This window comes from Eschrichtius robustus, chromosome 11 (assembly GCF_028021215.1).
Source record: "Eschrichtius robustus isolate mEscRob2 chromosome 11, mEscRob2.pri, whole genome shotgun sequence".
Classification (NCBI taxonomy): domain Eukaryota; kingdom Metazoa; phylum Chordata; class Mammalia; order Artiodactyla; family Eschrichtiidae; genus Eschrichtius; species Eschrichtius robustus.
This window is the reverse complement of record NC_090834.1, coordinates 111,720,945-111,737,944: the sequence shown is the minus strand read 5'-3', so window position 1 is coordinate 111,737,944 and position 17,000 is coordinate 111,720,945. Positions and strand designations below refer to the sequence as shown.

At 53.0% G+C, this 17,000-nt stretch overlaps 1 protein-coding gene across 1 annotated transcript in view; it reads left to right on the top strand.

The window, feature by feature from the left end:
• The first annotated feature begins 866 nt into the window (after positions 1–866).
• Positions 867–17,000, top strand: part of SHANK2 (SH3 and multiple ankyrin repeat domains 2) — a 457,530-nt gene continuing 441,396 nt past the window's right edge. The window contains exon 1 of the mRNA XM_068555086.1: positions 867–1,073. Coding sequence (XP_068411187.1) covers positions 867–1,073 — 207 coding nt within the window. The remainder of the gene's footprint in view (positions 1,074–17,000) is intronic.

Below are 17,000 nucleotides of genomic sequence, written 5' to 3'. Positions count from 1 at the left end.
TTCCTGTGCACGTGACCTTGACCTTTGACCTCCTTTACGGAGTCATGCAGAAGTGCAACTGCTGCTTTGGCACGTTCGTTCCCCACCAGCACCCCCGGGTCGCACTGGCTTTTATCCGAACCTTTCGGGACCCCTGCCCATAGAGCTGGGGGTGTCCCCGTGGGCTGCCTGCTCCCCAGTTCTGTCCTGCTAACATCCGTGGTCCAAGGTGGCAGTTGGCCTCCTGACGTGGGTCCTTGATGGGGAACTTTGAACTTTCATTGCGCTTGATGGTAAGGAAGCTGCCCTCCCAGCCTCCACGGGCTCTTGGGGACCCCCAAGCCTCCCCCGTCAGCCTGCCCACGACTTTGGGTTCTGCTGCACTCCTGGGCCTGGAGATTATCTCATTTCTGAGCCTGGCCCTGCGCGCTGGGCCTATTTTTACATGATACCTATCATTGCTGTGTTTGAAGCAGAGAGGGTTATTATAGCAGGAGCTCAGTACCCTTCTGACCTGAAGCCTGCATTTCCTCCTTTCCTGCTGCTCTGTCCTCCGAGAAAAACAAAGGGAGCCTTTTCTCATACCTCGGAACGTTTCAAACTGCCCCATTGCCCCTTTGGTTAATCCCTGTAAGCTGTGGTCATGGCCACGGCGAGTTAGGGCTCCTTTTAAATGCTGGGTTTCCAAGCACCGGGGCAGACAGAGCTCACGGGGTCCCCACTGGGTCCTGGCGGCCTCCTGGCTCGAGCGCTGGACACGGGTCACTCTGCCTGTGATCACGCCCACAGACGTGGGAGCCTGCCTCACTCAGACGCCCCCGGGTTCTTTCTTCAGTTTCCCCCAGAGTTTGTTTTCCTTCTCCCCCTCCGTGTAGACACAAGCAGCCATGCCGCGCAGCCCGACGTCCAGCGAGGACGAGATGGCCCGGAGCTTCTCCGACTCTTCGGAGGAATCGGACTCGGACAGCTCCAAGGAAGAGACCATCTACGACACCATCCGGGCCACAGCGGAGAAGCCGGGCGGCGCCAGGGTGGAGGAGAGCCAGGGCAACACGCTGGTGCTGCGCATCGTTATCGAGGACCTACAGCAGACGGTGAGCCTGCGCCCGGGTCAGCGGCAGGCGTGACCGGAACTCCAGGTGCCCCTGGTCCCCTCTGCCCGGCCGGTCCCTGTGGCCCACGCGTTGGGCTCCTGCCCCCTCCCCACCGAGCCCCCCGCCCCGCCCGCCCCCTCCTGGTGGTCCCGACCACCTCCCCCTCCGTCCTCTTTGTGCACTGCCAGCGGCACCTGCTGCGTGCGGGGACGGAGGCCGAGCCTCGGGGGCACAGGGACCAGCCTTGCAGCGGCAACGCGCACAGTGGGCGCCTTAGCAGGCGGGCTGCCAGCACCCAGGAGGGCCCTGCCTCTTCCCCTGCCGCTCTGTGCCCCCCACTTCCTGGGGTGTGCCAGCTGTGTCCGGTGTGCCCTTCCCCGCACTGCCTGATGGCCACCTCCTAGCTGTCCCTGGAGGCTCAGGCCCGATGCTATTTGCTGCATCGCCCACGAGGAAGACCGTCGTTCTGGGGTGAACGTGCGTGAGGTACCTGGGGGTGCAGGAGAGGGGTCTTCCCGGCCGTGGTTCCATTTCAGTGGGGCCTCGGAAGATGGAGGAGGGCACCTGGCAGTGGGGTACAGTGTGGTGGGGGACCCACTGGGCTGGGCTGGGCTGGACTTGAACCCCCTGAGAACACTGTCCAGGGTCTGGCTGGTGGGTGTGGTGTCTGGGCCAACAGGGAGGCAGGGATGGGTCGGGGAACCCAGGAGGGGCTTTCTGGAGGCCGGCAGATTGCAGACCCACAGTCAGGCTGAGTGGGCGCCTCTGGCTGGGAATTCTTGTCTCTCGGATGTAGACAGCCTCTGGGGCGCTCTGGATGAAGGGGTCGGGTGTGCCACGTCCAGCCTTGGTACTTGAAGGCCCTGATGGGGAAGGGGCCATGCTTGGGATCAGAGGGACTGGGGCACTGCGCCACCACCTGGCCATTTGGTGCAGGTGCATCACTTGGCCTCTGACCCGGGACCTCATCTCCTGGTGCCCCTGGGGTCTAATGAGTAGGTTTGGTGCCTTGGGGGCTGGGTCTCTGCTCTCCCAGGAGACCTCTGCTCGTGGTCTCCCCTGGCCCTGCTCTCAGGGGAGGGGCCCCACGTGGGCCGAGGGTGCGGTGCTGCTGACACCGGTCATCTAAGAGCGAGGTCAGACGGCCCCACCTTCTAGGGAGAGCTCAGGGCGACCTGAACCCCAGAATGAATCCAGCAATGTGGCAGTCCTGGCGTTCAGCTCTTTCTTTTTTTTTTTTTAAGATTTTTATTTTTATTTTTTTTGATGTGGACCATTTTTTAAAAAGTCTTTATTGAATTTGTTACAGTATTGCTTGTGTTCTATGTTTTGGTTTTTTGGGCCAGAGGCATGTGGGATCCTAGCTCCCTGACCAGGGATCGAACCCGCATCCCCCTGCATTGGAAGGTCCCAACCACTGGACCACCAGGGAAGTCCCAGCTCTTCTTTCTTCCATGTCACTTAACACCTCTTATAAAAGTTACAAGATTATTATAAAAACTTTGTCATATGGAAAAGCACAGATGCCAGTGCCAGAAGTGGTTGTCAGTAACATTTAATGAACATTTCAGACGTGTCTCTCCAAAGGGTTACAGGTAACAGGTGGCCGTGTACAGATAGAAATACGTGGGTAAGGCTCAAAGTACACACGCTGTTAGTAAATCAGCATCATTATGATGATTTCATTTGAATATAAAAGGAGAAAAAGTCAGTGAAGGAAATGCTGAACTTTAGTTTTTTGTGTTTTTTTTTTTTTTTTGCCGTAGGGGAGACTGTTTCCAAATGAATCTGTAAACTTGAAAGAAGCAGTTACAAAACACTGGAAGGCTGAAATCTTTATTTGTTGTCATTTTTGATTACAAAATGACACATTTTTGATTACAGCTTTTTGCCTCCTTTTTTATTGCTGTAAGGAACTTAGTGTTCTCTCCTCATATTGTTTGGGGTGGACTAAGCTGATTGCTGTGATAAACAGACCTCCACATCTCAGGCACTGGACCCACAGATGCTTTATGTCTCGGTCCACTGGGGATCGGCGGGAATGAAGAGGTGGCGGTGGCAGTTCCGATCCATGCAGCCATTCAGGGATTCAGGCTCCTCCAGCCGGATAGTGGGGAAATGCCCTGGCCTCTGGAGTCCTCCCCCCGGGTCTCCTGTATCTGCTCAGAGGAGGAGGCAGGGAAAAGAGATAACTCATGGACCACATCTCTCCTGCCACCTTCCCTCACGTCCTCCGCAGGCTGCTCCTGATCTGTGCACCTGACCCCAAACGCCTGACTGCACGCTTCTGACCACAGAGGAGGCTGAGGAGTGTAGTTTAGCTCTGAACCTGGGAAGGAAAAGGTCACGGTGTGTGGAGAACAAGCAGCTGTGTGCACGTGCACACACATGCACACACACCCACGCGCACGTGTACACGCGCGGCCTCTCCTCCCCGCCCCCCGATTCTCGTTGGTGTAGAGCTCTCTGGGCGTGGTCACCATCCACCCCGCATAACACGCATCCTGCTGCAGCCCTCAGAGCCCTGGCATCTCTCAGGCCGTCTTCCAGGGTCACTGCTCGTTGCTGGGGGGACAGGGGCCTTCTCGTCACAGCTCTTTATTTCATTCCACCTCTTAAGCGGGCGGAGTTGACTGTCCAGGGTTTTTTCAGGAAGAGGTCCTGGGGGCAGCGCTTCCTCAGTGAACGGCCCACTGGTCTCATCACTGGCGGGCGGGATGCTCTTTGAAGCCACCTTGATCCAGGGAGTCCTGGGACATCGCCCGCAGGTGACATCCACCTGGGCTTTTCCTTCTCTAGTTCTGTCATCTTTTCTCTAATTGCTTTGATCACCTGGTGTTTTCCCTGTTTGTTCTTTCTTTACGGTATTTTCAGGTGCATCCATTCTGTTCTGTGCCTTCTGTGCCTTGTTATTTTGCCTTTCCATTTGTTTTCATAGCCCTGTGCTCGCTATTTTTGAAGATTATTCTTTTGAGTTATTTGTTTGTAGAGTTGGTTTCACGGCTTATTATTTTCCTCCTTAGCATGAAGTACTGAGATCTTTCTTCTTCCTAATCGGGGTGTATTTTCATCCAGAACAGATGAACCAGGTGTCTGATTTTTGCATGCTGTCCTTCTTCCTTTTCGCCGTTTCTTTCCCTGTAACATCTCTGTTATTTCTTTACTGTTGCTCCCGACCTGTTCCTGTGGTTCTTCAGTGACTTGCTCTTTGTTGTGGTCACGAGAGTGAGTCAGACTTGGGGGTTTGTCTCTTGGCTCTTTTAGACACAAAGGCCCAGGGGTGGGGTGTGTTGAGTCTTTTTAGGAGGTCCAGGCTCTTTCTTCTGAGATTTTTCTGGTGCAGGGAGCTGTCCCGTTCTTGTGCATGGACACCCCCAGCCCTCGGAGCACCCCAGTTAGCAAGCAGCCCTTCCGGGGGGGAGCGTCTCCTTTTGTCTCCCCAACCCTTGCCCAGTCAGAGGAGGGAAGAGAGAAGGGCCCCGTATTCATGTCTGTCCAGGTTTGAGTATACTGATGCAAAATGTCTGGATTTTTGTCCCTGCCAGTACCACTTCCGGGAATGAAGGTTGGGAGTTTTCCCCTGGAGGATTCAGTTTCTCTGGGGTGTACGAGAAGGATGTTTCTGGCCTTAGTTGTGCCCATTTTCCACTTTGGGTGCTTTTGGGGGTGGCTTTCATTATTTGGGGTCGCTGGGTTGGACCTGGCTTCACCTCTTCTCGGCCCCTGGGTGCTGCACTGCTCATCCAAAGACCCTCCCTGGTGCGGACCTGGGTGACCCCCGCCACCCCGGCATGGACCTGTCCTCACGCTGCAGGGTTTAACCCTTTGAGCCCCTGAATTCTGTTACTGTTTATCGATGCTGGAGGGGTTTGGGGGACTGGAGATGCACTCCCATCAGATTTCAGACCCCAGACCTAAGATGCAAATGGGAAGGTAGAGGAAGGGGGGATGAAGAGTCCCTTCCCCACCCGTCTCCCCAGGTGGGTTGCCCGTGTGCCCGGGGCCGGTACTGAAGGTCTCCGAGGCCGGGGCCTGGCCCCCCTGCAGGTGTGAAGTGAGCCTCGCAGGCTGGGCTCATAAATGTCTGTGACCTCGACGGCTGTCCCTGCTCAAAGTCTGTCTGTCTGGACAGTCCACCCCAGGGGGCACTTATCATCACAACAGGGAGAGAGGCCGTCTGCCAGCCTGGCTGCTGGGAGGCTCCGAGGGCGGCCAGGCCAGGGTGTGGGACGTCAGGGAAGGTTGTCACAGGCCGACTGATGGCGAGTGGCCCAGAAGGTACTCTGTCCTCAGGCCACAGGCTTTGGGGACCTGTCGGGAGTTGCTGATGGAGAAACACCTGTTCTGTAGGCCCAGAATTACCAAAATTCTTCCTGAAAGGAAGATCCTCCCAGGGGTTTGGTCTCTACTCCCAGGAGCATAATTGTTTCCAGAACCTTCTGAGGACCACCTCTCTTCTCTTCACTTTGTCCAACACACACAAAGGCCCTGGAGTACAGCATCTGCCCCCCATGCCCACCTCCACCCAGGGTTTGGCACCGAGTGGCTGCGGGGAAGCTGTCCGTCCACGTGTCTGTCCCCCCGACCCGTCTGAGCCAGTTAACGGAGGTGCAGGAGCCTGGCCCACCTGGCAGAGGCTTCTGGAAAATGCCTCTTTGCTTGAATCAGTGCTTGCATTTATTAGATAACTGCAATCCCGCGGGTATGAGCGCTCAGGACAGAGTGGCGTTGTTCCCACGTGAAGGCCCTTGCCAGGGTGAGTCCTGGAGCTGGGGGCTGGAGACGGGCCTGGACTCCTGCCCAGAGGGTTTGCGGAGCTGCCGAGCGGGTTCATCAGCCCAGCGCCCGCTCACGGCTTCTCCAGAAGCTCACGTGGCGGTCCCTCTTCTGCCCCAGGTGGAAGAGGTTCCCTCTGTAACCGAAAGTGAGGTCCAGCTGCTTGCTGCTCTAAAGCCGATAAAGGGGCAAGGTTGGTGGAAAGGAAAGTTTGCTTTATTTCGGAGGCTGGCAACCTGGGTGGGACAGGGCAGATGTCCACAGGCCAGCTCCCCACCCCTGACAGTCAGTGGGCAAGAGCTTTTATAGACGGAGCAAGAAACAGCACAGTCAGCTCTGACGGTCATCTTGAAATTGGTCATGCAGTGGTCTGATCAGTGTCATCTTGATTGTTTTAAGGACAGTTAATCTTCAGTTCCAGGATGGATTTGTTCCCATTTCCTTGAGACCAGTTCTCGGAATTGTGGCAGCTTGTGTCATGGTTACAGTCTGGTCATCATGCAGTTAACTTCTTCCACCTGGTGGGGTTTCTGTATCTAAAATAGCTCAAAGGACATGGCTCAGAATATTATCTGTAGCCCTTGAGGAGGAACTAAAGGTCCTTGACTTTGCCTAATGACTAAACTATTATTATTTGGTCTCGTTTGACTGTTTTCCTTTGTTTCTGCATTTTCTCACTTCTCTGATTAAACCTATTGTTTGGCTAACGTTTTTTTTTCACAGACGAATTGCAGGCAGAGGACATGGGGGGCGGGGGGAAGGACCAAAGGGTCTTGCTCTGTTTCACCTCCCCAGGCGGGGTCTGGACCTGCTTCTCCTTCTGAGGGACTGCTGTTTCTGCATCTCAGTGGGGCTGGAGTGTTGCACCTTGGATGGAGAGTCTCTGGCCGTGCCGATCCTCCTTCCAGGAAAGCTCCCTGGGGGCCACCGCACGCGCCGATGAGCAGGGTCCCGGGTGGGTGGGTGGGTGGGTGCGCAGGCCACGCGGGGATGACAGGTGGGGCGGGCTCTGGAGTGTGGCAGGCGGGCATTCCTTCTGCCCGCTGGGGCATCGCAGATGCACAAGGAGCTTACGGTGGGGTTGAGCTCTGGCACCCGTCGGTAAACTTGGCCTTTTAAGCAAGAGGCACGAGCCAAAATCAATAGAGACTATATAGCTCTTGTGTTATTTCTATTTGGGGGCACAGCAAACGGGGAAGTGGGGACAGAGCTGGCACCAGGACCTTCACAGCCCCCTTTCCAAGCCTCCCTGGACGTCACATCACAAGGACGGCGCAGAGGAGAACAGAAGGGGGCAGTGACGAGCTTTCGGGATCCCCCTGGGTGCGTACAGCATCTGCCCCCCACGCCCACCTCCACCCAGGGCTTGGCACCGAGTGGCTGCGGGGAAGCTGTCCGTCCACGTGTCTGTCCCCACGACCCGTCTGAGCCAGTTAACGGAGGTGCAGGAGCCTGGCCCACCTGGCAGAGGCTTCTGGAAAATGCCTTTTTGCTTGAATCAGTGCTTGCATTTATTAGATAACTGCATCTTGGAGTTTATTTCATGTAGGAAAGAGCATCTCAGCTGCTCTCCTGACCCCTCAGCCACAGTTTATTTCTGTCCACCCATCCCTCTCTCCCTCGAATTTCTCCCCGAGAGCAGCGGCCCGTAGCATCCCCGATCCCCGCCGCGGCCTTCCTCCCCGCTGCATCCCCGCCTTGCCTGCCTCCCCGGCCCTGACCCCCGCAGCAGCTGACCGAAGTGCCCCCTGATCCATCACTTGCCTCCAATCGGGCTGTCAGGGCTGCTCGATCCAAGTGGCCTTGGTCCTCCCGCTCATCACCGAGAATCAAAACAGAACTCCAAGAGCACAGAGGGCTCACCTCCTCCGTCAGGGTTTTAAATCCTCCTTTATCCTGTTGCCGCCGGCAACCTTCGTATTTGCTCTTTATATCTGAGGCTTCCCTAGTTTTTGAATATGAGGAGGACTTTGCCTGTCCTGTCTGTTTCTGAGCCCATCTCCTCCTACAGTAGCTGAGAATCCAGCCCCGACGGCTGGCCTCTCATGCTGCAAAGACCAGGAGGTGGGCGTGCATCGTGAGAGAAGGTTCTGGAAGGCCTGTGCAGGAGTGGCTCGTCACCTTGAGAATCTCCGTCGGGGCACACGGCTGGGCAGGTGTTCAGTCCATCACTCTGGGCCCCTCGGGAGGTGAGAGTCTCCTTCCGGAAGTTAATTGCAGCCTCTGAATTCCACTCCCGGAAGGTTTGTCGTTGACTGCCAAGGACGCATCTTTCCAGAGGGAATGTGGTGGGTTGGGTGGACCTTCTGCCACGTTCTCTGGACACCCAGGCACTGGGTGAACGGAGAGTGGGAGGCTCGGGCCGGGGAAGCGCAGGTTGGCCGAGCCTGGCCCCTGCAGCCTGGCCCTCCCAGGCTCCCGCCTGCCTGGGTTTGTCTCGCATTCACACAGGATTCCTTTTCCTGGGATCCCTCCCCAGCTCCCTCATCCCTCCACCTCTACTCATGTCTCACGGCAACCAAGCTCTGCAAGGCCTCCCTGACCCTCCGGCTGGCGGGAGGTCCTGTAACCACGTCTGTCCAACGCCGTCCCAACACGGTCACGGCTCCAGCTCGACCTCCCATCTGGGGCCTGGACCTCGTTTCTTCCTTGACATCTCCTCTGAAAGCTCGGAGGCCCGTCAACTCACATGGTCCAGAGCAGATGCCATGACCCTTTCCTTCTTCCCTCTGACCCCAAAGCTGGCCCCACTGGTTTCCCTCTCTTGGCCAGTGGTTACATTAAAAAAAACCCAGCTCTACTGAGGTGTGATTTACAAGCCGTGAAGCTCACGCATTTTAAGGGCCCTGTCCAGTGGTTTTCAGTAAGTCTGCTGAGTTGCCCGGCCACCTCGGTCTGGACTCTTCCCATCACCACCTCGGTCTGGACTCTTCCCATCACCACCTTGGTCTGAACTCTTCCCATCACCACCTCGTGCCTGTTTGCAGTTCCTCCTCATCCCCACTTCTAGCCCCGACAACCACTAACCGTGTTCTGTCTCCATGGAGTCCCCTCTTCTGGACCACCCACGTGAACAGGTCACACGACGTGTGGCCTTCTTTCACCCAGCGTCACGGGCGTGAGGTTCATCCACGTCGTGGCATCTGTCTGTTCTTTCCTTTTTATCGCCGGGTAGTAGCCCATCGTGTGGCTGAATCCATTTCCCGGTTGATGGCCAGTTGGGTTGTTCCCAGTTTGGGCTGTGAACCTTCTCTGATTCTGTTGTCTGAGCCAGAACCCAGGAGTTATCCCGAGCATTCCATCGCCCCTCAGCCAATCCACCCCCGAGTCCTGCCCTTTGACCTTCTGAATCCCTTTGCACCCGTGTCACTGTCTCCCCACCCCAGCCCTGTCTCTGCCATCTTCCTCCTGGACCAGGGGAGCTGCAGACCCCTCTTTCCTCCCAGAAGTTTTCTACACAGTGCTGAAAGCAGCTGTTTTTTGTTTTAAATTTTTTTTAATTTTTAATTTTTTTTTTAATGCTATTCTTGTCTGCTTACATTCTTTTTATGTATGTATGTATGTATGTATGTATGGCTGTGTTGGGTCTTCGTTTCTGTGCGAGGGCTTTCTCTAGTTGTGGCAAGCGGGGACCACTCTTCATCGCGGTGCGGGGGCCACTCTTCATCGCGGTGCGCGGGCCTCACTATCGCGGCCTCTCGTTGCCGAGCACAGGCTCCAGACGCGCAGGCTCAGTAGTTGTGGCTCACGGGCCGAGTTGCTCCGCGGCACGTGGGATCTTCCCAGACCAGGGCTCGAACCCGCGTCCCCTGCATTGGCAGGCAGATTCTCAACCACTGCGCCACCAGGGCAGCCCAAAGCAGCTGTTTTTAATGCAAACCCGGTTGCCTCTTTGTTGTAGACCACCCCCCGTCCAGGAGTCTTACTGTTCTTAGAATAAGATCAAATGCACAAACTTATTTACAAAACAGAAATAGAGTCACAGATGTAGAAAATAAACTTATGGTTACCTAGGGGAAAGGGGGCTGGAGGGATAAATTGGGAGATTGGGATTAACATATACACACTACTATATATAAAATAGATAATCAACAAGGACCTACTTTGTAGCACAGGGAACTCTACCCAATACTCTGTAGTGACCTATATGGGAAAAGAATCTAAATTTTTTCTTAATTTTGGCTGCGTTGGGTCTTTGTTGCTGCGCGTGGGCTTTCTCTAGTTGCGGTGTGCGAGCTTCTCACTGCGGTGGCTTCTCTTGTTGCAGAGCACAGGCTCTAGGCGCGCGAGCTTCAGTAGTTGCAGCACGTGGGCTCAGTAGTTGTGGCTCGCGGGCTCTAGAGCACAGGAGTTGTGGCGCACGGGCTTAGTTGCTCCGCGGCATGTGGGATCCTCCCGGACCAGGGATCGAACTGTGTCCCCTGCATTGGCAGGTGGTTTCTTAACCACTGAGCCACAAGGGAAGTCCTGGGAAAAGAATCTGAAGAAGAGTGAGTATATGTATATGTATAACAGAATCACTTTGCTATACACCTGAAACTAACACATATTGTAAATCAACTATATGCCAATAAAAATTAATTTTAAAAAGAGGATCAAATGCTAGACGTCTTATGAATTCATCTCAGCCCTTGCCTGCTGAGGTGACATCTGAGCCGAGCCCCAGGTGACGAGAGGTTGGCTCGTAAGGATCTTTGCCCAGAACATTCCCGGCAGAGGGTCGCAGGAGCGGCATGCCTGAGGTGGGAATGAACTTGGTTGGCAAGTCAGAGCAGTGGGGAAGGCCGAGGCCGCTGTCTGGGCAGGTGCACGGGGCGGAGGGCGGTGGTGGGTAGGGGCTGAGGCGAGGGGGTGTGATTTCCCCTGAAGAACAGTGGGAGTTTTGGAAAGGTTTGGCACAGAGCGTGTGACCTCGTTTATATTTGAAAGGGGACCCTGGCTTCTCTCGGGGGAGGAGGGAAGGGAGCAGAGGCAGGTAGGAGGCTCCTGCAGCAATCCAGGGGGTAGCGGGTGTTGGAGGCTGGGGCCAGGAGTGGCGGGAGAAGGGGGAGACGGGGACAGGTTCCTGATGACAAAGTCGAGGTCATCAGAGCACATGCGGCTCTCGCAGGAGATTGTGCTCTGGCCAAGCAAAGGGTCCTTAAGGGTGACTTGTATCAACACCCTGCCTGCGTCTTTGCAGTTTCTCAGCACAGGAACAAAAAACGACTCCTTTTCTTTGAAAGATTGAGATGTAATTCACGTACCGTACACTTTGCCCGTTGAAAGTGTACAATTCAGTGGATTTTAGTAAATTCACAGGTGAGGGTACCCACCACCACAGTCAATCTTAGAACATTTTCGTCACCCCAAAAGGAAACCCCATACCTGTTAGCAGGGTGTCCCCCATACCCCTCCCCCAGTCCCTGGCGACCACTAATCTGCTTTCTGTCTCCGTGGATTTGCCTGTTCTGGACGTTCCATGTCAGTGGAATCAGGTGATGTGTGGCCTGGGAGGCGGCTCATATTTATTTACTCTTGTTGTCGGCTTCTCCTGTTGGAGACAAGCCCATCCCCCTAGGTATTCCCCTGAAAACAGCGCTTATCCCATTGACGCCTTAAATGTCTCCATTAAATGGCCTCACGGGTCACCCAGTAGCCCAGGCAACGCAGAGGTGAGAAACTCTTGCATCAAAATGTTCTTTCGTCTTTTGTGCTGCCATTTTGTTTTCAGATTTTCCTGTCCCAGATTTTCCTTTCTCGCCTGCTTGTTCGCTGACCACAAGGAAATCTGTTTGGGATTTTAGACTTGATTAGAACATGAGTTGTACATGACCCTGACTTGAGTACATCTTCTGCCCTAAAAAAGTCATCAAAGAGGACTCAGTGGACAGAAGGTGATAACGGTGATAATGTTCTTCGTTCAGGAACTTGGTTTATGGCGGTGGAGTGTGGCCCGGGGCCGACTCCAGTTCAGCCAGGGAAGCCCCCAAGAGGCCGAGGAACGCCTTAGGTTCCAGATTGGTGTATCTTTTTTTCATTTAGAGAAAATTTAAAATATAGGAAAAATACAAAGAATAATATCATACATACCAGTTTTATTGTTTATTATGTAGAATCGACAGTGGTTCACGTTTTGTCTTTTTTCAATCATAGGGTTAAAATGTTTCTGATAAAGCCCAAGTCTCCCTCACCCTCCTGCTCAGGCCCCTCTGCTCAGAGGCAGACACTGTCGTGATTCACTGTGAATCCCTCTTGCCCCTTTTCCTCTTTTTATATGTATCAGTGATCTCTATATAGTGTTGTGTTGTTGTGTAAAAATGAATATATATATACCTGGTATCACACTGGGCATGTCATTTATAACTTATGTTTTCCACTTGGTGTTATATTTTTAAGATTTGTTTTTATTTATTTTATGTATCCACCCATCCATCCATCCATCCATCTACCCTTTTGGCATTACAGAAATATATGGTTTGGATCTTTGATCTCTACTTTCAGCAACTCTGTTAATGTCCTTTGGAGTAATGCATTTGGATCACTTTGCGGGGGTAAAAGCACGGAACCTGGTTATCTTTGTGGTTTCGTTACTTGCTTGGTAAAGCCAGAGAGAGCCCACCTCCCCACACCCTTTGACTCCCCTCTGCCTCCATTTTCTCTGTGATGTGGTGATAATCAGCCTCATTGTCCTTATTGTTGTTGTTTTTTTTTTTTTTGCCAAAGCAAGGGAATCATTTTATTTTTATTTATTTATTTTTTTAACATCTTTATTGGAGTATAATTGCTTTACAATGGTGTGTCAGTTTCTGCTTTATAACAAAGTGAATCAGCTATACATATACATAGGTCCCCATATCTCTTCCCTCTTGCATCTCCCTCCCTCCCACCCTCCCCATCCCACCCCTCTAGGTGGTCACAAAACACCAAGCTGATCTCCCTGTGCTATGCGGCTGCTTCCCACTAACTATCTATTTTACGTTTGGTAGTGTATATATGTCCATGCCACTCTCTCACTTTGTCCCAGCTTACCCTTCCCCCTCCCCGTATCCTCAAGTCCATTCTCTAGTAGGTCTGCGTCTTTATTCCCGTCTTGCCCCTAGGTTCTTCTGACCATTTTCTTCTTCTTCTTCTTTTTTTTTAGATTCCATATATATGTGTTAGCATACGGTATTTCTCTTTCTGACTTACCTCACTCTGTATGACAGTCTCTAGGTCCGTCCACCTCACTACAAATAACTCAGTTTCGTTCCTTTTTATGGCTGAGTAATATTCCATTGTATATATGTGCCACATTTTCTTTATCCATTCATCTGTCGATGGACACCTAGGTTGCTTCCATGTCCTGGCTATTGTAAATAGAGCTGCAATGAACATTTTGGTACATGACTCTTTTTGAATTATGGTTTTCTCAGGGTATACGCCCAGTAGTGGGATTGCTGGGTCGTGGGAAAGCTCAAGGGCCCTCCTGCGAAAGGCCCGCAAGAGAGTCAGGCCCTGAACGTGTTGGTTATCATTCATGTCATGCGGCAGCTTGCTAAAGGCTGAGGGGAGCCTTATTTTCATATGTATCATTAAGAAGTGAAAAGCCTATTTAACCAGCCCCAGTTCTGTGTGTTGGAAGGCTTCCATGCTGCATCTTCCTGTTAGATGTGAGGCTATGAGAGTGAGCAGGGCAGCTCACGCGGTCTCAGTGGCCCAAGCGACGCATGTCTGGCTTGGTGTGCTCTTCTGCTTAAGCTTACTGTCAAAACCCACTTAAATCCTTTCGAGAAACTAATGCCTGGGTCTGGAATTATTACACATTCTGTCAAAAGCTTTGTAAATCCCACAATGTGGTGAGAATATTGTGGTTCAAAGGTCACCCTGGGGAAAAGCAGAGCTCTCCTCCTTCCCTGATGTCCCGGGCTGATAAGAATGATCCAGAAAGTGGCAATAAGAGGGCGCGAATCATCAGAATTTAATTTTCTAAATTTAAAAAAAAATTTTCTTTTTTAAATTTTCTAAATTTTTAAAAATTTTCTCAGAATTTTAATTTTCATTAGTGCCAAGGGTGAGACTCTTTCCTAGCGCCTTTGCTCTGTGGTCGGATTTCCGTGGCTCCTTCCCTCCCTGTTCTGACCGTTCTGCTAAGAGCCCTTCTTTCTGGGCGGACAGACAGGAGCTCTTATTCCACTTGGTCAGCACAGCACCTGCCCCTGTGTGATGCGGCCACCACCTCCCCTGTCTCCCTTTCTCTGCCTGGAATCCACTTCGTGGCCCCCCGCCTGGTGAACCCTCCCGATTTGCGGCTCCATCCTATGCAGTTGGGACCAAGTTGAAACTCATCAGCCCTCTGGTCCATTCATTCCAGACCCGCCTCTGGCAGCTGTGTGACGTGGGGAGCAGATCCGAGGGTTTACGGTGTTCCTCTTTGGGCTTGGGGCTGCTCGTACCTCCTCCAGGAGAACATAAGGAGAAGAGGGTGCGTTTGACGTGCTTTCTTTGCTGGGCTGGCGGGCGCACAGTGAGTGCTTTGTGTCTGCGGTCAGGACGATTTAATTCTCCCCCGCCTGCCCTTACCCACCTCCACTTACTGCTTCTAGGAGGACCTCTTTAGCCAGCATCATATCCTCTGCTTTGCTCTGAGCCTGCCTGAAATCGTGGGGACCAACAGAGGAAAATGAACTCACCTCCAGGGAGGGTGTGAATCTCTGACAGAGCCCAACTAGTGCCTCTCAGTGACTATGGCATTGACGGCCGCAGAGGACCACTAGCTGGCCCCTTAAAGGTCACCAGGATGCACGGTCCACCCACCACTTCACTAAAGCATCCGGGGCTGCTGTCAAGCTTTTATTCTTTGAAAAATGTTATTCTGATTGGAAAAACACTAACCCTAACCGTAACCCTAACCCTAATCCACAGCCACTTTGGCCTTTAGTGTTTAAACGTTCAGAAGCACTGGTGTGGCTCCTGGACTTCACCTTCCTCAGACCAGGCTGTCCTTCTCGGTCACAGTCACCCACTGTTTTCCCCGTTCCATATACATCCTTTCCATGTGTTACCGTGACAGCATCTCCATGTTTTCCACCACAGGTACAGCCTGATGGGTCTTTGTCCATGGCAAAAAGCATTGTTTCATTTGGACGATTGCATTTGGAAACCACTCCATCACAGTTTGGGGGGCAGAGGTTTGCAGGTGTGCAGATGGCACGTGAACAGCTGTTAGACGCCAACCACCCCTCGATGCACCTTTAAATGACTCCTGGCAAGTTCTGTTTATTAAGGGTCTTTGAAATGCATCCCGAAAGAATTGAGGATGATGTGAAATGTACTTCTTTTGCAATGAATGATGTGCTCAGAAACTGGGATTTCTTTCAGAATATCTTGCGTTCCTCCTGAATGCACTGGGCTCCGTGTTTCCAGCTCCGTATCCTGATGAACAGGTGAACAGGGGTGATGCAGGGGGCTCCCTCAGCACCACGACCCCTGAATGCTTTGTCAGGCCTCCCCCTCGTTCTTCTCGCTTTTTCTGGGAGGAAGTCAAGAGTGAGCTGGATTTAAGTCTCACCTGAGGACCATGAGTGAGCAGATGTGGCGGAGGAGGTGATCTGAATAGATGGTGTAATTCAACCCGTGTTGTTGATGGTTCTTCCCTTGGCCTCCAGACAGCTCACTGTAACAACAGACATTTTACACGGTGTAATATTTACCATTCCTCAAGCTTTGTCTAGACACGTCTTACCCTTCTAACATCTTACAAAACAACCATTGTCATCATTTCTGTTTCGCAGGGCCCAGAACAGATTTGGAGAGCAATTTACTCTCTTACATAAAATTCTCTTGCCGTGTTTTTGTGAATCAGAACAGCCTTGTCCAACTTCTGCCTGCTTCTGCCCCACGGGCCAGCCCCTCCGGTAGATACACGTGACCCCAAAGCACCAGGTTGTGTGACCCTCTGTGGATCCTGTGAGTTAGTTGGCCACACAGACATGGCCCAGTGTGGCCCTCTGTGTGTGGCAGAGGCTTGGCCTTGGTCACAGTGTGATGGGCTGCCTTGTGTCCCCGTAAAATTCATATGTTGGAGTCCTGACCCCCAACCCCTTAGAAGGGAACTGTATTTGGAGAGGAGGATCTTTAAAGAGATGGATAAGGTAAAATGAGGTCACTGGGGTGGGCCCTAATCCCATAGGACTGGTGTCCTTATAAGAAGTGGAGGTCAGGACACAGACACACACAGAGGGATGACCACGTGAGGACACAGGGAGAAGACGGCCGTCTACACGCAGAGGAGAGAGGCCTCAGGAGGACCCAGCCCTGCCCACACCTGGATCCGGGATTCTAGCCTCTAGGACTGGAGACAGTACACGTCTGTTGTTTAAGCTCCCCGGCTGTGGTGTTTTGTTACAGCGGCCCAAGCTGACTCATACACACAGATCCAGGGTCTTACGTGGCTGACTCAGGCGCCCCTCTCTTGTCTCCAGGGCCAGAGCGCCTCCTCTTGAGTCCAGGTATTTCAGGTTTAGCCTCATGTCTTGCAGAATAACTACAGCTCACGTTGACCATGTAGGATTCCTCTCACTCTCTTCATTGTAGATTTCAGTGTGACCGTGAGCTCTACCAGCGGAAGGGCCAGAGTTTCGTGCGGGTTGACCGCACGCCGACCGCAGCTCTGCTCACCTTGGTGGTGCGTCTCTCCTCTCAGGATTTTTGGATCATTCAAGGAGCTGATGAGGTCACAGTGCACTTGGTGCAAAGCGGGCCCCCAGAAATGGTAGCTCCCACCATCCTCGTCCTGATCACTTGTGGACCTTGCTTTACTGCTGGGTTCTGTCACCCAGGATGGTTCCATGTATGGAACTTTGTATTCAGTGCAGTTCAGTTCCAGTGACATCCACTGAGCTGCACGGACGTCAGGTATGGTTCTGCCGAGAAAAGGACATAAACCCTGTCGTCACCAACAGCTCAGAGAGGCAGGGAGCACTCTTGCCAGCTGAATGCCGGTGGTGCCAGGAGCCGGGAGAGGGCGAGGGTGGGGGATGTGAATGGGTGCATCTTGGAGGAGGAGGGTGCAGATGGTTACCTGGGCTGGAATGTGCCTCCCCCTGGAGGATGCTGAGCTGGCCTGCGGGAGTCCTCGGAGCTTCCTGGAGGCCGGGCTGCCCTCCCGTCATCCAGGCTGATGCCGGTCAC